Source organism: Anopheles darlingi, chromosome 2 (assembly GCF_943734745.1).
Source record: "Anopheles darlingi chromosome 2, idAnoDarlMG_H_01, whole genome shotgun sequence".
In the NCBI taxonomy this organism is placed as follows: Eukaryota; Metazoa; Arthropoda; class Insecta; order Diptera; family Culicidae; genus Anopheles; species Anopheles darlingi.
The window spans coordinates 29,954,403-29,974,825 of NC_064874.1; the positions used below are offsets into that span (position 1 = coordinate 29,954,403).

At 48.7% G+C, this 20,423-nt stretch overlaps 2 protein-coding genes across 2 annotated transcripts in view; both read left to right on the forward strand.

The window, feature by feature from the left end:
* LOC125949769 (26S proteasome non-ATPase regulatory subunit 8) overlaps window positions 1-20,423 on the forward strand; it is a 594,091-nt gene that overhangs the window by 353,951 nt on the left and 219,717 nt on the right. The gene's annotated exons all lie outside the window — the stretch shown is intronic.
* Window positions 1-20,423, forward strand: part of LOC125959169 (uncharacterized) — a 112,335-nt gene that overhangs the window by 75,956 nt on the left and 15,956 nt on the right. The window contains exons 6-7 of the mRNA XM_049691979.1: window positions 17,652-17,726; window positions 17,793-17,919. Of these exons, the coding sequence (XP_049547936.1) occupies window positions 17,652-17,726; window positions 17,793-17,919 (202 nt within the window). The remainder of the gene's footprint in view (window positions 1-17,651; window positions 17,727-17,792; window positions 17,920-20,423) is intronic.

A 20,423-nucleotide genomic window follows, 5' to 3' on the forward strand; every position in this document is an offset into this window, starting at 1 on the left:
GATCAAACAATGACTTGTAAAGCACGCTGAATGTCCGTTTTTATCGGGATCAAAGTGCGCCGCGACACGTAATACGCTGACAACCACTTCCGTCCGACAAACAATCCGACAACAATCCGACAACAACCTTTATCGGCATATGTATATCGGTTTCTACTGCTGCTACTGTATGTAACCCGGTTCAGTTGGCCAATAAATTTTATCCCAAACTATAGCACCACTTACGACCACGAGCCTGTGAAACTCAATAATCCCCTCCAATAATCGTTTGAAGTCCAACCTGGGTGGTGCGGGAATGGGGCACCCCTCTGTGGCCGAGCGGTGCTGTGTCGTTTCGCTTCGGTCTACCACGATTTACATCGATACGAGCAATCCGGCGTAATCCGCGTGGCACTCGGACCGAGAGGCACTCGTTGGTATAGTGCTCCCCTTACGGATGTGCCAAGCAAAAACTACTCCAACATCGGATCGCTATCGAATAGCAGCAGTTAGTCGCTAGTGCCGCCCGGTCTTAGGGAGCGTTCTCGCAATCGCATTCTCGTGCATTCCCCGCTGGTTGGCCCGGGTTTAGCGAGAATGATCACGAGACTACTGAAAACCGTTTGTCCCTTGTGGCCTAGGTGTGTCTGTGTGTGTGTGAGTGTGTGTGTAAGGTAAAGCTGAGCCCCTTATTCCTGGGTGCCTCGGTTAAGCACCAGCCAGTACCATCGTCGGTAGCGCCGCCAACCGCGGCGTACGTTTTTGCAGCTCAATCTTGAGAACCGCCCGACCGGAAGCCCGGAGGTTCTTTTTGCTTTTGCTTGCTTCACCATTTCCTGGTTCCGCTTTCCTCTCGTGTCGTATCGTGTCTTTCCTTTTTCCTTTTCTACTTAGCACCACGGAACTCTCGTGGACTCCGTGGTGCTGAAGTGAACCACCAGTCCTGGCGTCATCGTCGAAAATCCGCACCAATCATTCCGGTAAATAAACTTCATCGACGATGAATGATTTGAATAATCCCGAGGGTCTGATCCCTATCTCGCACCACCACCACCACGTGCGCCCCACTGCGCAAGGCATTGTGTATGGAACGGTCTTCGCTAAATTTCAAATGCTGATCCCTTGCTTGCTGGTGCCCCCCTCTGGTGCAGTCGACGCCCACGCCATTTGGCCTGTCTTGGAGCCTGTTTTAGGACTGTCTGCAAAACCCTCCACCGTTCAGGCGACTGAATTTCAAAGAAGACATTCGCCAAATGCGCAGAGTATTTCGTCGCGAGCATCGCGAGCTCCGTGGAGTTCGTGCGTCTGGTGTCTGGTGTTTCTTATTTTGCTCCAGCCCCTACGCTTTGGATTGTCCTCATTTTGGGCGGCCGTAACGCGACCTGCTGCTGGCGGCGTCGTCCTCGTCGTCGTCATCATCATCATCATCATCCTCGAGTGGTGGTGCCGTGCAGTTCTAACGAGAAAGAAATTTCCCACGAAAACAAGGAAATAAATATGCAGCCAGTGGCAATCGCATTGGGAATCAGCCATGTGATCCCCTGGTGGGGAAAATGGGGACGAAAGCGAGCGAAAAACAAAGACCGCCGAGACCAGGGAGACCAAACCGATGCCGACGGTCTCCGGTTGCACTCTGTTTGCTGGCTAAATGAAAATCGTACGTGCGTACCGGTGTTCCCGGGGGGAGGCGGATTGCGGATGTCGGATTGGTCCTTGGTGTGGCCTGGCACGGGTCGCAAATACCCCCTGGAGGGGAGGAGGAGTTTTGGCCCTCGGCATTAGAAGTGGTTCTCGAGGCACCGAACACCCATACCTTCCGTTATCACATCGGACCAAATACCGAACCCAACCACGCCATCCAAAAACCCGGGGAGAGGGTGCACGATTGCGGTTGCTGCTTGAGCGGGTGGCGGGGTGTTAGAAATAGAAAATTACGTTTAAATTCGTAATCCAACGATTTATGATTGCGATAAACGTAATTTTTAGTAATTCCTCCGTCGGCATCGTCGTCGTCGTCGTCGTCGTTGCCGGGAACTCCGGGGCTGTTGTTCCCGGCGGTACTTCCGGGCTTCCTTCCTTCTTCACTCTTCTTCCTCCAGGCCCAAAAACCACAAACGGTCCCCCGGGAAGCCTTCCCGGGGCCGCTTATTCTGGCCGGAAAAGGATAAGGCGGTTGGCGCTGTTCCGTGAATGAGAAATGGGCTGGCATACATTGAGCATTGGTCGTACCCCTCTGCTGTGCCAGGTGTATGCTATGACGGTGTGGCTCGTTTGGACGTTTGTCCTCGCACGCGCGCGCATGTGTGTGTCTGTGTTCGAGGGGTGGATGGAAAGGAATGTAATCAATGTTGACTTTATGTGTTTTGAATAACAAATACACTCGTCTAAGTCTCGTCTGCCTGGCGTTATGGTTAGCAGTGCTACCGCAGTGTTCGCCAAGATGTTTGCGCTAGCCCGTCGGTGGCTCCTCTCTCTGGCTGCTGCGCTGCGGATATGCTGCGGAACCGCTCGGAGTGGTTTATGCTTCCTGGTAGAACGGAAAACCCGAAAGTCGAAACCGAAGTCGCTCTCTTCCCACCGTCGTTGGCGCTGTTGTTTGAACGGCAAACAGACACAGCGGTCCACCACCACCACCACTACGTAAGTCCTAGTGTCTCGTTCTGTCCCCATACGGGAACGGTCACCACGGGAACCACGGGACAGACCAGTCCTTTAATTCAATTCAACCCCCAAGAGAAGGCTCCGGGTACACGTGATGCACCCGGTACGTGGTGCTCGAAATGGAGCCTGGTTCGGTGGAACACGTGGAAGGTTTGAAGTTTGTTGAAATGTTGAGACGTAACTGTAGACGCTAAAACATACGGCACACAGCATCCCCCGTGTAATTTCCGTGTAATTATGGCGGCGAGGGCATTAGCTTGATCAGCAACGCTGGTTGCGTGTGACTCATAGCATGCTTTGCTCTCCATGCGCGCGCGTGTATGTTGTGGAGTCATGGCATGGCATGCTTAACCGTTTCTGACAATAGCAGCATGCGGTGTACCGAGAAGGAAGCCCATCCAAGCGACCAAATGTTGCGAATCGCCTTCGAAAAGTAATACCATTTACCGGTCGTCCAATCCAATCTGCGACCAAAGCACCTTAGCCGAAAGGCCTCGCATAGATGGCATGATGGAAAGCGTCATCCAATCGAAGCAGCGGAGGGCATTCTCGTTAATTGGATTGCACAGAGACGCACGCACCGATCGACTACCACCACCACAACCTCTCCGGATGTCCAATGCTTCTACATAGTTCCGTTCATGTTTGCACGTTATCCCGGCTGTTCCAGCTTCCCTGCTCTGCCTTGTCACGGAAGGAACTGCGAACAGAATGTCGTGACAGTGACACTCCTGTGGCTGCCGCTGGCGCCGCTGTTGCTACTACTGTCCGGTCGACTGAACGGACAAAGTGGTATGCCTCACGGCTGGCATGCGATAACGGATCTAAACGAATTTGCTGCGTTCCGAAGCCTATCCTAGCCTAACCTAGATTGCGTCGAGCAAAATCATCGGGTTGAACCGTGCACCGTATACCGTGGTGCGTGGAAAGGGCTTCGGATTCGACACGAGCCTGTCGAGGCGTCGGGCGAGTACGGTGCTGGTCCGATCCCGGTGTCGGAGGTCCGGTCCGACGAAAATGGCATCAATTGTGGATTGAAATGTCTTGTTGCTGTAATGGACGCAACGGAACGGCTGGACACCACCACCCTTTCGAAGGACGTGTTCGTCCCATACCGGGACCGGGACGTCGTTCGACTGCTCCGTAAAACATGAGAAATGTTGAGGATCTGTCCTGTTGTTTGCACTTTCTCAACCATTACGGTCGTGGTACGAAGGCGTTTGTTGCGAATCAACGCCACACGGTACACACCGACCATCTAGCCACACAGGTACGGGGAAGGTCCGATCTCCGGGGTCTCTGTTTGTATGTTTCTCAATCTGCCACCGGGAGCCACACCACGAACGGTATGATTTTCAAATTATCACATTGTTTGCCGGTAAATATACTGTAATTAAACTGGCAAAATGGTTTGAGCCATTCATTTTAATATTGGACCCCATCTCCTTCCCCACCTGATCGATCGACCATGGGTGGTGGCGTGTGTTGCGTGTGAACTCGAAAGGACGTGTGCGAACCCGGTGCCACGATGCACAGGTGCATGCAGCACACCGCCGTTGGTTGGCAAACGATGTCTATTATACCGAAGGGTGTGTTCTGGCACGGCATGTGGTGTGTAAGCCACTGTGAGCGCTTCCGGGCGACACGGTGACCATGTGACACACCGAGTGGTTCAATTTATTTCCGTTTCTATAACCGGCGGTGGCGATGGCGGTACTGCTGTCCCTAGGGTATCCGCATTTCCTGTGGTGTGAGAGGTGTATGTGTGTTATCGGTGATGATTCGCGTGCTATAAATCTAATTCTAATTTAGCTTCGATCTAAATTATAATACCTGGAGGCCAGCTGGCAGTGTGTGAATCATTACAGATGAGCGGCCATGGCGGCGTGGCGTGTGTGTGGTCGCCGCTAGTGCTATCCAGAATTGATTAAATGCGAGTCGAGTAACGCGAATGCATTGCTGCTGCTGTTGCTGCTGTTGCTTCTGCTTTCACTTCTGCATCAAAAGCCCTGAATCCACTCTCAAAGGTTACTAAATGTCAGTATTCGTATTAAACATAGCGACGTGTTGTCTATGACCACTCATCGGCTATGTGCCAATTAGTACCTCTACAAGTAATTTGTGTGTTTCATGTTTAAATTTATATCGGGTTCAATGATGAACTTGATTCCAATTCTACATTCAAATGTGTACTCGCCACTTGCTTTGAGCAATGGATTTCTAAAGAAACGCTTTAGCGTAAATGCTATGATTTATGTTGTGAAACAAACCTCTATTCACATAAATCGAATTCAATTATTGGTGATACACTTTTCAAATAAAGTATACCATCAGATATTCCATTTAAGTTGATATTCTTAAACAAGCAACTCACAAAACATAGCCAAAATCTATCTACTACTAGAACATATTTTCCTATTCGATCATGAGTTCCTTATGTAAATGCTTTCAAGTAAAAATAAATGTATACATGTAAAAGAAACCTCTGGTTCGTAGAGCTGTTGAGTCACAGAACTTGCCATCAGCTCGCGGGTTTGATATAATTCAAGGGAATAATATTAAATGCAATCAAAAGCAAAGAATATCCAGGGAAATCTAATTAATTTGGATCCTGCTAACGGGATTTTAACATATGGATAAATCTCGTTGGAGTTGTTGAGAACAGTCTTTCAAATAACATACTACTTTCTTCCTTTTACTAAAAAGCCACGGCACAACAATGCCACGAAATGTCAAACACTTTTTACTTTGCTGCTTGCTGTAGCATACTACTCACAGTAATGCACGCAGTGCCCAGTACCAAAATTGTACCAACGAAAAGGGGTAAACAAAAAGGACGAGGAGGGCAATTTGGCCAATCTTTGCCACTGATGTTGGCCTTCCATTACCGTTAATGTAACTCCCGGACCACTCGAGCGTTCGAGCCGCGCTCATCCACTAACTTATTTTGCCAATCATAAAAAGTTAGAACCGCTCACCGATGCGCCGTAAATCCATTGTTCACAGCTGCACTCGAACGGAAGGGAAAATTATGTCCCATTAGCACGCCGGTGGGAAAGCATGCCTGCTGAGTGCCCTACCTCCCTCCCTGCTTCCATCTCACTTTGCAGTCACAGTGCGTGCCAAACTTGGTCGGCCTGCGCCAGCACCAAACGCAACTTTTCTTCCAATCAAGTTCTACGCGAGATGCTTCTGGCCGACCGATTCGAGCCTTTCCGGCAGTCCTCACTCGTTGGTTTGAGCCCCAAAAGTAAGGGGCAGAGTAAATCTGGCGCCAGATAAATCAACACTTTCGCCCTGCGACCGCTCTCGACCGGAAGTCGGATTTTTGGTAGTAAAGTGAAAATTAAATTAATCTCGTCGGCTCGCTCGCTCGCCGTCCCCGCTGCTGTGCCATACTGACACACACACACACGGAACTCAGGCCCGGTACACAAACAGGAACACACTTATGGGGATGCGTCTGCCAACAATCGGCACTCTCCGGTCCGGAACCGTTTAAGTTAATTATCACTTTCGGACGCTGGAAACGCCGCAACCCTTGCAACGCAATGCTACACGCATACATGTCAATGGTGGCCATCACGGAATTAAGACACAAAAAAGCTAAGTGCCCTCCGCGCTCCCGATGGGGAGATTTTGGACCGGCGCCACAAAAGTTTACATTCAATTTGCCCGGAAGTGGAACAAGCCCACACCGGAGGGCCCCGGGAGGGGGGGAGAGAGTGATCACTTTACGCCGATGAAAGCACCCTTGAGCCAGCCAGCGCCGGTGAGCCGGTTCCGTTACACTTTTCGGATGACTTTTGTTTGTCATTTCCAATGCGCCATTGCCGGTTGCTTGTGGCAAATGGATGCTAATTGCCGGTAATCGGACGCCCTCCGAAGTGGAACACAAATAGCTGTGAGGCCGAAAAGGAGCGAGAGAGAGAGAGTGAGAGAGCCAACCGGTGCGATCCTCTGCCTCGGGACGGGTTAATTAGGGTTCAGTCGGTTGCCTCGGCTGGGATTCCGGCCATTTTTATCGAAACGTCACGAACGCACCTGCCTCCTCCCCCGCCGGGGTCGTGTTTTCGTAAAATAAAGGATAATCGCTCCCCAATTGACCTTTCGGCCCCTTAGGGACGACTGGGGGTTCGACCCGCTGAGTGGCAGATGATCCGGTGCCTTTCTTCGCCAAAACAATAGTCGGCCAGGTATGCATTGCAAACCGGACTTCCGTCGCACAACACTAATTAGAGCAAAGCGTCTACGTCTTTGCAGCGACCGCCGTACCGTGGACCGGCAATTTCTCGGTATGACCCGATCCCGGTCTCGTAGTCTCGTCTCCTGTGACTCGAGCATTGCGCCGTCGGTCTGTATGGAGGCCTTTTTGTATTTTTGAAAAACAACCCAACCCCATGGTAGGCCATGAGGTTGGCATGGAGAGCAGAAATGGAAAAGGAGGTGAAAGCGCTTAAGAGATCTGAATGCAGACCGACAAAAGGAGGGAAAACTATTTATATCGCTCTTTTTGTTTGCTGCAAGCCAACATCCGCTGCCATCCGATGCGGCGTCCATTGCTGCTTCTTCTGGTCCAGAATATCAGCCCAGACACCGGATGTCCCGCCAGTCCCGAAGCCGGATTTAACGAGAATCCAAACGAAATCTGAAGCCAACGAGCTGCCGGTTCAGGGGCAGCGACTTCTGACGACTCGCCTCGAAGAGCCGAAAGCAAAAATATGGGAAAAATGGAGTCCGTCGGAGTTGAGTTCCGGTAGAGGAACATTTCTCAAACTACCGTCGCACACTAACACACACATACAGACCGGCACACACACACACTCGCACACAGAATGGAGCTCTGTAAAGAAATAATGAACTATTTCTCCCGACTGACATCTCTCCAGATTTCATCACCGTCACGGCGTCTCACGTTACCGCCCAACGTGGTACGTTCGCTGCTGATACTGATACGTGGTCGCTTATGGCCACGAGAAACCCTGATGAAATTCACGGTCCTACCACTACCCTACCCTCGCCAACCCGAAGCAGTCGAAGGTGTAAAACGATTCGCTTAATGCTGAATCGGAACCGAGAGCAAACCCAAAGGCAGAGAGACAGAGAGAGAGAGAGGGAGACCCTCTTTCCTCGCGCGCGCGTTGGCATCACACAATCGCGCCTCCAGCCATGGGCTAAAGAAAAAGGACATTCACCAGCTGCTGGCTACCGCCAGGGAACACTTTGCCGTGAAATGATCCTCTCACGCTTCCCGCTGCTCACTCGTACACTCGGCGCCCCCCGAGGACCCGTTTTCGTTTGGTTGGTTCAACTGGAAAATTGAGTTTTCAATGCGATCCAACCCAACTTCCCTGTTCCTTTTTTTTGTGTGTGTGACCGACCAGCCAAGCTGAAGAGGAGCTGAAAAGCGTTAAAGGGGAGGTCTGGTGTGGTGTGGCGGTTGGTGGTCGCCATAAGCTCTCCACGTCCACGGATACTCCGACGAGGTTTGGGTAAATCTCAACTACAAAAACCCTCACGGTCCGCACGATGGCGCGACTCAGAAGTCAGAACGCCAGCGAGTGCCGCCATCGCCGCGCTATCGTTAGATGAGCTTCCGGTAAACTCCGGTGTCTTCCCATCACGAGGCACTGGCACTGAGCGAAGCCACGGCCCTAGCGATATGGTGACGGTGACCTCCCCCTTTGGCTTCTTTGTTTGTCTCAATTCACTCACAATCCTAGACCGGTGCAGCTTGCCCGTGTTCCGGGGCATTCTGCGTTCTGCTTCCGTTTTCCGCGTCCTTCAAAGCTTTTATGCGTCTAGGAGCGGCGTCTAGTGGACCACATGCCTCTACTAGCTATCGGGAGCACTAATACTGATGGCTGCTGATGCGGGATCGCCTCACTATCATCGAGGTTTGAGTGCCCCAGTTATTTGAGGGCCTTTCGGCCCTCAGAACGATCCTCGAGTGCGGTTCCCCCTTCGAGCCGGATGGACGAGGGGTTTTGAGAAAATTTCTTTTCCATTTCAATGATGATTTCTTCGGATCGGAAATACATTCCGGTTCACGGTACGGACATCGTTAGCGGTGGATGATAGATTAGCAGTACTGCACCCCGGGAAGTGCCTCGCATCAAGTGACACTGGACAACAGGACGACGGGCATATCGATCGGTGGGTGCACCCCCTGGCGCTACCGAAGTAAACTTTCCGGCAGGTAAATCTCGAACGTTCGACATTATTTATTGTGCGAGTCAACTTTTGCCAGCAGCAGCGCCAGGACGAGTTACATAACAACAACAAAAAAACGAACGCCAAAACTTTGTGACCATTAGTCGCGGTAGAAATGATATTACCCCTTTTTAATGGGCTTCCGGCTGAGACGGGAGAAGCCAACCGAGAAGTTGGTTCATAAATTGGCGCTGTGGACGCGAAGTGGAAATGAATTCGCGCGACTTCTTGGCATTCCCTGGCCATGTCGTGGCCATGTTTCAAGTAGCTTAACCGCCATCGGTTCTACACCGGTGCACCCTCCCGTAGGTTATACCGATGACAGCGTAATGGTGGAGCGTAGAATTCGCTTAATTCTCACTGTCGACCATCATAAACATCGTTTTCAAATGGAAGCATCCGATCGGTTTTTATGCTCCTGACGCCATTCGTTTCGGTTACGATCGAATCCGAAGGCGACCGGAAATTGAAGCGAACGAACTAATTCTTTCATTCTGTTCTTTACCCGTTCTTGGCCGGGAATGATTTAATGCTCCCGACACGATATAGCAATTATGTGAAATATGTTATGCCCATCCATCATAGAGCAAGTAGCAACACCAACGCCGCGCTTCGTCTTTTTTTTCTTCTGGTGTTTCGGCGTTGGCCAGAGTGTAAAACTCTTAAACTAAATCACTCAACCCAGACACACGTTAGTTCATCATTTTTGACAGCAGCTAGAGAGATAAGTTTATGCAAGGAGATCTTTTTCTTATTTTTTCTATATTTTTTTTTCTTTTTCTCTTCCTCTCGAACAACACTTACATGCTGAGAGGTGCTTATCTGGAAGGGGGCCGTCGCTCCAGACACTCGCCGAAAGTCATAACTCATCCAGTGGTGGTTCACGGTCCGGCCCTAGCACCAGCATCGTTCAAACGTTGTATGTGCTGTAGGGAAATGTTAGTTTTCCTCTTCTCCACCCATCAGCATCACCACCATCCACCGTCCTAATTCGCATGGCGCCAGACTCTGTGCCGGATAGAAAGAGAGAGAGAGAGTATTTTCCATTTCATCCCTTCCCTCGATAAGCGTCCCCCATGAGTCCGCAGCGTCCGTGACAAGAGACCATCGTTAGGGCGTCGTCCGCCCGTTGCGTTCGCAGCTAAACGATTGCTCGTACGGCGGGCACCGTTTCCGGTATTGCCGATGCGATACATCCGAGAGTGATGTGCTGCCTGCCGCTTTCAGCAGCTCATCTCATCGGTTTTTACAATGGTAAAGCCCTCCAGTGCTCCGGAAAAAGGCTCCCCATTTCCCAACGCCGTCGTTGGCTCGGCAACGTCGGATTTCATGAATGGCTGAGCACCATTGCCCACTTGGATCCCACTCGCGCAAGCACAAGAGCTCGAACTACTCGAATGCGGTATTCATAAACAAAAACATCGCCATCACAAAGAGCACCAAGAGGGTAAAAGGGGCTGATGGTAAAGGTTGAACCGTTAAATATTGGCACAAGCCAGCGCAGGGGGAAAAAAAGGGAAGTCCCTTGGCGTTGGCTGTCTAGTAGCATTAGGCTGCTCCAATCTATAAATTGCTCCAATCTGTATTCCTAGCATCTGTTCACACACACTACGCCGTCAAGAGAGCACGACGAGTCTCTCTCTGCCTCTCGACACTCTTCCCCCCCACCCCCCCCCCCCCCCCGTCATTGATTTGATATCTAAAGCCAAACAGGGTAAAGACCATTGATGGCTTTAGCGGGCAGATAAAACCATTTTGTCACCATTGACACCATTCAGCGATTGTGTAACACCACACTTTTCGGACCATTTTTCTGCTAGATTGAGCTGCTTGAAAGTGATTCCGGCACCCCGTCCAATGACCTTCGTTCCACCGTCCCAGACCCAGTAGGGGACAATTTTACTCATCATTGCGCTACGGCGCTGTCGATTCGTCGCCGTCTCGTGTCGCCTTAACCGAGAAACCCTTCCTTACAGTGAATGCAAACGATCTTATCCTTAACTATTCCTTGGAGAAGCGGAAACATCAAAGCAAACCGAATGGCCAACGGAAAGTGACATTATCTTTTTGGAGGGGTGAGTGAGTTTTAATAACGAGCCCATTTTTCCGCCCAATAATTAATTGCCCATCCATCATCTGAAGGTCTGGTCTGAAGGTTTGCTGCTGCTCGGTGTTGGTTGGTGGCAACTACCCGCCACCGCAAGGTTGGACTATTTGGACGAACCCTTGACGGGGAGGTGACTCTTTGACAAGGGCGGGTGTTCAAGAGTTTCTGCCCTTTGATCGCAAAGTGATTGGTTTAATGTTTACCCTCTTTATGCGACCTTGACTTGCTGGTGTTTACCAGCGAAGCCAAAGATCATTTCAAAGGCCATGGCCGTCAAATGAGAAAGCGATGAACCGAGATGCAAACGATGGGTTTATTTGCTTTTACCTTTTTACCGAGAACCTAGCGCTTTATTTAACATTTCACTTTGACTGCAAAAGTGTAACTCGTGCATAGCATGGAAAGGCTTTTGTAATGTGCTAAATATAACGATCTTGTAATTGCTATTGCATTTGTGTATCTTAGAACAAAATAGAATAACTATCAAAAGAAGTTAATATTTTGATACACTTAGAACCCCAAAGAATCATACAAAATGACAGAAAAGGTTCAATAGGCAGGATAATATCATGATACGGAATCGCTCTCTGTTCCAAAATGCCTCGTACCTAATATGTTTCATGTTAGGTCCAACCAATTTATTAACGAGCGAGCCACAAACGAACGAAAAGAAAAGAAAAAAAAGCAGCCGCTCAATTCTATTAGTGCTCTTGGACAACTTACCGACACACAAACTAACGTCGAATTTCATTCAGCTCGCACATTTTTGATCCACATTCACTATCCAGCCGATATCGGAGATACAAGCATCGATTGAAGCGGAATACCAACAACCAGGACACGACAACGACGACGACGACGACGACGACAGCAAAAGCAAAGAAGCCCAAAAAGGAAGCCCGCAAGCACACTAGGAATGGAAAAATTCAATCCCATTAAATCACCCGCTTATTCCATCGATCAGCACCATTCATTTGGGAGCGTTGTGTACGACGTACGGTACATGCTACATCGTAATGCTGCATCCATTCATCGCGCACACAAGGGGCTTAGCAACATCCTTACAACTAACGCATGATCAGTGGTGGTGGCGGTGACGGTGGCGCTGGCGGTGCGGCTCCCACGTTGATTATGAAAAATGTTTCTCTTTCAGCGTGAGCTTCTCCCTTTTGGGGAGGTTGGGCATGCATTTCCTGCCGCTACCGTGCTCCGTTGCATTACCGGCCAGCATCCTGGTAACGGCAATCGCGGGGCAACGCTTCCGGATCCTCGTGTAGCCACTAACGACAGTAAGCAAATCACGGTGCGGTGCTGCGCAAACCAATAAAATAAATTACACGTTGTGGAATTGAAAAACTTTCTCCGGGACTCACTTCCACTCGCCATACAAGGCTCGCCAGCTTACCACACGTTGCTACGTCGCTTCACGTCGATCCCTAGGAGGATCCCCGATTGGCCCTATAGTGCAGTTCCACTTCATGGAAAACCGGATCGACCACTTCTTTCCGTGTCCTCGAATACCTCGACTCCGATGTGCGGTGATCGGTCGTACATCGTCGCACATCGATCCAACGCTCACGACCGGTGTTCGATGATGGACCAACAAGTTTTAGACCCAACCTTACAAATACAAATTGAAGTGGTAAGGAAGGGCGTGACGAGAGGAGGGAGTTGAAGAGAAACATTTCGCACAATAAATCATACCAAGAGCCACTGGCCACCGCCGTGCACGGTGGCACAGTGCAATGCAGTGCAGGGCAGGGTTTTGCTTGCCGGTTGTAACCCTCGCCTGCACCTTGCGGTCGGTCGGGTTTCGATTGTACTGACACACGGATAAAGGGTGCCTAGGGTTAGTGGCAGCTGGAACCGCGCTTTGGGGAGTAATATTTTTTGGCAACCACGGAATGGGATTTTCTTTTTATCAATCGCTCGATCCTCGACCGGAAAAAAAAACTCTCCAATAACAGTAAACTCTGATTGCCGTGTTCCAGGAAGCGCATACGAGCGCACAGGTTGTAGTTTTGTGGTTGAAACGGAACACACATACACGTGAATTTGAAGCTCCTGGTCCCTGACGCTCAAGAACGAAAGGCAAGGAAGAGAGTGATGCTGGCGCACAACTTTGCAAACCATTGCCATTGCACAGGCAACCAATCCTTGCAACGAATTTGAAGTGCTGAGAAAATCCAATATGTACACTCGTAACATCGATAAATAGCTCGGAGAATTCGGCGCCGAAAGGGAGGAGCGGAATTCGTTCGTTCGGTCGTTGGCAACGACAGCAAGAGCGGAAATCTGGCGGAAAGTTTCCCATTTCCCCCCTTCTACACACCCAGCACGATGTGTTGACGATGTCGTAACCAACGGGCTCCACCGGTACCAGTTCTCCGGTACGGGTTAATGTTTATATCGTGCTGTGGTGCTCGGTTTAGCTGCTGCAATTATCAAGCTCGCCACCTAGCCCGAGGTAGGGCAACGTTTAAGCAACCAATAAACTGCTGTCAATAGGTGTGCAATCTTTACAAAAATCAAGTGGAACACTGTTTGCAACCCTCGTTCCCCACGAACCGCACATGAAGCTGGCCACAAAGGATTGGGAATGGGCACCACACATCGTCTTAGCAACGGAACGCCACCGACAGCAGTAGCAGCAGTAGCAGCAGCAGCAAGTGCTTAGCACCAGACGGGCAGTGGCAATAAAAAGTCGTGAAAACTAAAGCCAGAACTCCAAAACGTTCCCTGTTCTTGCTTCCCTCACTTCGTGTCCCGGGAAAGCAGGATCAAAACTTCGACACACATTCCGCCCCCCAAAAACCCAATGGCCAGGTTGAAGGTTGATTGCAATGGACGGCGGTGATGGCGCTTTTGACCGAGCAGACTCTCGATGCACCGATGGCACACTGGTTCCGCTTCGCTCCCTGGAACCGAATGGAAAAAGTTTTAATTAATGTTGGGACGTCCCACTACGGTTGCCAGGCCAGGCTCTCAAAGGCGGATCGGACCGGTACCGGCACCGGCGTTCCGTAGGTGTGCAATTTAAGACTCGCTTCACACACACACACGTAGTAGACGGAGAACCGCGTGGTAGAAAGGCGCCTAAAGCGGATTGCGCATATATGAGAAAAAGGTTGCGGTCAATTTGGAGCTACACGGTGCATGTGTGTGGCTTGCTCTAAGCCATGAAAGGGAAGATAGTGGAGGCGGGAGGGAGGAGGATTAATGCCGCTATTGCAACGATGAATGAGCTTTGAGAGAAACAAACAGAGCATGTCTGAAGCGATGCCGGTGCGAAGCTCAACGGAAAACTATTTATGAAAAGCGGTTATAAAAATGTCGGTAACGGTAGACTACATGTTGTGCTTCACAATGTCTGTTAAGGGTGTACCCTGATATAATAATTGGAATTAAATGAAACGACGCCGCAAGTTACCCTATCAATTAAACTGAGTAATAATTTTATTGCGAGTGTTTTCCATATTTTAAAGCAGTTCTACAATTCGATTAGATATAACAATTTAAGTTATTTTATAATAGTTGCTTATAAAATATCATATTTATACGATGTTTTCTAAATGATCCATCATTTGTTAGTTTTTTTTTAAAGATAAACTGCAATAAGTCCTTTGTTGATATAATGTTCTTATATTACATTAGAAATATTCAATTTTCAGTCTTCGTCATACTGTTGAACATATTATTACACATATTATTTGTTAGAAAATACCTGAAGAATAACGTTTTATACATTTCCCAGTAATCTTGTTTAGATTACTAACCAATTGCATAACATTACGAAAGTAAAATAACAAATTCCGTGATAGATTATGAGAATAATTAAAACTAAGAAGGAAATGAACTGTCTTATTACATTAAGTGAAACCTACGGAGCTCCCAACAAAACAAGAAGGACCGAAACCCATTGGTACTAATTATTTATCAGCGAAAGAAGAAAAAAAAGGGCCAAGTTGTATTGTGCCTACGAAGACAGCAACACGGATAGCTGACATTTAATTACTGCTGCAGCATAATGTATAACCTCTCCCCCTCCCTTTATTAATGCTTTCTCACAAAAGCGACCACTTCGGAAGTGCTCGGGATTTTATTTTTTCCTGCGCCTACAGAAAGAGAGTGTGTCCATTATTCGAGTGGTGCGCGCACGAAGTGACAGCGCGGAAGCAACAGGAAGTCGCTCGAGAAGGAAATTCGACTTCTCGTCTTTTGTGCTGCCTTTCGCGGTGCACGGCGCCATTCAAACTAAACTCTGCTCTGCTCCTTCTCTCACTCTGTGGCTCAGAAGGTCAGGGTTTGTTAAGGGATTCAATTTTCCCTACATTTCGCATGGAAACCAGTTCGTGAGTAATCCCTCCCCACCATAAGCACATTATACAATAAATTTGAATCTTGCACTCGGGCTGACAAACTGTGAAGACGTGCAGTGTTATGCTTTCACTCGCTGTTGCCTCACTGGCATCATCATTGAGTCCACTGGTCGGTCCGAAAGTAAGGAAACGAAAAAGAGGACAAAATGATTCCAATTCCGGAGCTCCAACTCAGACGAAGCGTTTAAAATGTGATTATCGTCTTCATTTTATTTCCGACACTCCGTCGCCGACGGTCGGTCACCGGTTGGTCGCCGGCCGACGGTATGATAGGCAGGCCAGTCCAATCTGCACGTCCACATCCTTGTCCTGGCCATGTGGTTCGCTTCCGTTGCGTATCGTTTCAATCGTCTGCTAACGAAAGCAGTCGAGCTTCCGGTCCGGCCATTGGATCGATGGTACCTGCCCCTTAGTGTGGACCATTTCAGCGTCCCAAGGTCCGGTCACGGACGGGGAAATAACATAATGAATCCAACTTCTACTTTCGCTGGCACAGCTACATTAATGATATTTTCGGCCACATCCGGCAACTCATTCCACAAATCGCCACCTCGGACGCGAGGACACCCATTTGAACGAAGCCCGGCATTTCGTAGCATTTCGTGGCATTTGTTCTAACAAGCATCTTCGCGCACAGTCACCACGGCCAATGGCCATCGGTGGCACTGACAAGTGTGATGTGATAGCAATTCGCGTTCATTGCATGAAATGGAGACGCATGGAGAAACACTATTGGAGATTTGACCAATCTCGGGCCTGTAATCGCACGCTGCTCTTAGTTTCTTGTTATCATCTTGTCGAGGTGTCGAATCATAGAAAGCCAATTCTCTGAGTGACACAACCGCCGGTTTCATCGCATCAGACTAGTTTTGACATCCTTATCAAGGTCAAAACATAGCAAATTAAATGGTTTATTACTGTGAATAAAACTCCCGTCCGAAGTGTCCATCTTAATCAGCGAAGTGTGAATAAGGCCCCTTTTTTCCTCACTTCGGTTATGGCCGCGAACTATCCTCTTATTCTCATCATCTTCGTGCGATAAAAGGTGATGAACCTTCTTCCTTTAGGCACACAGTCGGAGCATGGCAGTCAAAGCCATACAAACGAGAAGTACTGACAAACAAATGAATGGCGGAACCGAAGCACCAATACCAATTAGTGGTCGGGCATGACCGACTCTATCACCAGATTCGCTACTGCACCATAAAAGCGAAAGTTGAATGTGGCGTGTGCCGTGCCGTGCGGTTCCAAAGTGACACCAAACAGCTGTATCATAAATGAAGTTAAAGTGGAACTTTATTACACCGAGCCTCGTCTGTCGAGTGCGGCAATATAGGGTTTCTCTTGCTGCTGCTACTGCTGCTGCTGCTACCGAGCTCTTTCCACCCGCGGTAAGGCAATTGCACAATGGCATCTCAGGCCAGGGCAATCTGTGCCTCACGACACATGTTCCTTCGTTTAGTTCGCTCGTGTTTTTTTTTTTTGTTGCTTCGAATGGATACGAGGCGTTGAGCTAACGTTGGCCTGCAGCACTAACAACGAAATCACGGAAGCAACGAAGGCAGGATGACCACACTGCAGGCAAGGGTTTGCCCCGCGCACTCGAGTATCTAACGGTGACTCATCAGCAGCCGTTGCCAACCGGCGCTCGGTGATCATAAATATTTTATGCTGCAGACATAAATCCCTCTCCTGCTGCACTCTCCAACAGCGCGATCCCGGATGTCGCGGCGAGTTTAGATGTCGCGCCCATTTCGCGCCCCTGTGCGCTGGAGTGTCGGAGATTTCTTGATGCTCACAGTTCCAATAAGACGCTTAATGTAGTTTTGTGGTGCGCGGCGCATTGCAGCATCGCAACACTACGGTACAGCCAGCCGTCGCATTCCGATGACGAACCGATTCGCCAGCGGCCGCCGAATCGCCGAAATTGAAATATCGTGAATAGTAAAAATCTGGTTTTATGAAGACGTAAAAGCGTTGTTCGACTTCGTGACTTCGAGCCGTTAACATACGGTGGTTCCTTCCCACCGAGGAGGGTAGAAGGGTATGGTTTACTGTACACCCCAAATCAATCGAACCATTTCCCATCATCCACTGGGACGTAGTATATGTTCCGGAGTGATGTTACTGAAGTGAATGAAGCGTCCATAAAGGCACTCCGTTGACATAAGCTTCGAGCGAGGCGTAAATCCGACAGATAATATGCGCATCGTATCATCGTAAAGTAATCACAAACCACCGAAGAAATGCGTTACGTGCCTTTCGTTTGATTGAATGTGTTGTCTTCTGTTTGCTTTTTCTCGCTCTCACAGGTCGGTACGGAACCCACCATTCTGCATCCGACGCCTGACAATCTGCATTGGGCCTCCAGGGATCTAACCATACAGGTATGTATCGGTAATTATTGAGAGTGAGAATAAAACAGTGAGCATTATTATTTCCTGTTTCATTAGCTACTACCCTCGCACTACACCACCGGGCAGCTGATACTGCGGTGTTTGGCCGAGGTCGGTACCATCTACTCGGAGGTTTCCCAAGCACCGCTAGAATCGAGCCGCAAAGAACCAATCCCGGAGCGAGGTAAGCCAAAAAATTTATATGTAATAATTAGGATGCTTAGCACACCACTATTTGTTACAATAATATCGACGAAAAGCATCGTAACGGGCGGTGGGTTTTGTGTAGGTGAAAGGTGTCAACATGTTTGATAATTGAATTGTTTCATTAATCACCGATGCTATCAATAGCTCGGTCAGGGTGCACCATGCATCACCACCATCATCGGTCATCGCTCGTCCTGTCCAGCGACCTGCCACAAACCATGCTCGGGCTCATTTGTGAACATCGACGAAACACAAACATCCGATTCCCGGTGGCGGTGGTGTCGCCGAGTCTGGCGTCAAACTGTCAACAATCGAAATGATAATCAACTTGCTGGGTAATGAATTATGCAGCTGCATTAGTCGCCGACGTACTGGTGTTTAGTGATGCAGAAACGCTGGCACCGTTTTTGGGGGAGGGGGTGCCGCCCAGAAATCATATGCATCTTGTGTGATTCGAGGCAATTGGTGCATAAATGGAGCTAATTGTCAAGGCTGTGGCGAGGTTAACGCAAATAATCAATTAAAAATTGTGTTTTGCGTGATGGAAACAGACAGATCAGTTAGTATCAGTTATCTGAAAGTAGAAAATGTATTTTATCTGGTTTCTTTGTTTTCAAATTGAGCTATCTATAACCACATTATTACTTGACGTGACTCCAGCCAATTTTCGGGGCTTCAAAATTATCTGAAAATGTAATTAAAATATTTTTAATTACATCATAGAAACAAAAGTCAACTATCGGATCCTAATATGCCTGTATTGTAACGCTGTTAGAAGATGTTGAGGCCATATTTTCAACCGGTAATGACAATCGATATATTTCCACGAAGGAAATATTTAAAACCTATGAATTTACTTCATCCATATCTAATCATTCTGATATGCATATGATTCTGGACGCTTCTGGCATTTTGAATATCAGTTGCAAGGTTTGTGACACGTTAGGTCCATGAATTTCCCCTCCATACTATCCGATAGCTCTGACTATCCAATGCTAAATGAATTCATTCGAGGTATAATTTAAATTCAAAATCCCCTTCACCGCTTATGCTAATTTCTCCTTCTCCTGTTGACACTCCATTAAACGGATCATTTCGATTACCTGACTAAGCACCGATAAGACAGCTTTGACACATTAAAAATTAGAATTAATTACACGGATTGTTAAAATAAACCAACTTGAATCCAACAATCGAACACTGGCCCAATCGATTCCGTCTGTAATCGGCAACATAAACAAGATTATCTCTCTTTCTCTCTGGCTCTGGCTCTCACCGCCCTCATTGGAGAGGTGGAAGGAATGTGACCAGATCCCTGGTGAGCCAAACAGCTAATCTGTTATCATAGTTGCTACAACAACACTCGCAACAAAAGTTGAGCCGAATAGCTGCAACCCAAACCCGTGGGTGAATGGTGGAAAAACACTCTAAAACCCCAAAAACACCCTAAACACTGTTGATGATGTTGATGACGATGATGATCGGTCTTGTCGGTCACAATTTGGCGACAAAGTTGGCCGACTACCGAGGCATCATCGACCGTCGTCTCACCATCACCACTCTCCACAAACCGATCCTTCCAACCGAATCCTCTTACTCCGGGGGCCCCGGCGAGTGAGGGTTTGGAACAGTGAAATCGTGCATCGTGCGTTGCGATGGGTTGGGGTAGGACCGAAAGTTTATTTATTGCAAAACTTCCAACACTGAAAACCGTGTCATTCGGTTGGAAAATATGCTTACCATTGACCACTGGCAGGGGGGGAAGCGATATTGAGGGAGGCGGAAGGGAAGGGTAGAGACACACATACACACATTCACCCACTTTTAGCGGGGGCTTCTCGGATCTTCGGATCCCGGACGGTTTTTTATTACAGTTTTTTTTTTGTTGTAGCATCATTTTACATTTCCATCTATCCGGCACATTCCCTCATGCTGCTGCTGACCATTTTGCTGTCGACCGATCGGCCGTGACCGACGGTGGCGTGTTTTTACAGTTTGTCATGTTGCTTCCCGGCTTCCGCCTTCGGTGCTGATAAACTATTCGCCGCATTTGGCACTACGGAACGAGCTAGAGCTCGAGAGAGAGAGACATAGACAGAGAGAGAACTCTGCTCGTGTACGGTGTGCGATGATGTAAAAGTTCACCTGAGCTAAGCCCCTTTATAATAGGACAACTTCCTGGTCGTCCTGGCGCTACATAGTCCACCACCGTTCTGTGGTGCACCTTGGTGGCAATTGCGAGACCAGACAGTTCCGACTAACAACCGGATCGGTCCGTGGAAAGAGGGACAGTGAACAGCTTGCGGTGCGGTTGAATGCTCTTCAGGTGCCCGAAACCAAAAGCATCCATTTGAGGCGCAGGCGAATCTCTGCCTCGTTTTCGGTGAATCATTGTCTATGTGGCTGTGTGCGTGTTGGGTGTGGAGAATGGTTTATATGTTGCCTTCGGCACACAATCTCTCTTTTTCTCTCTCTCGCTTA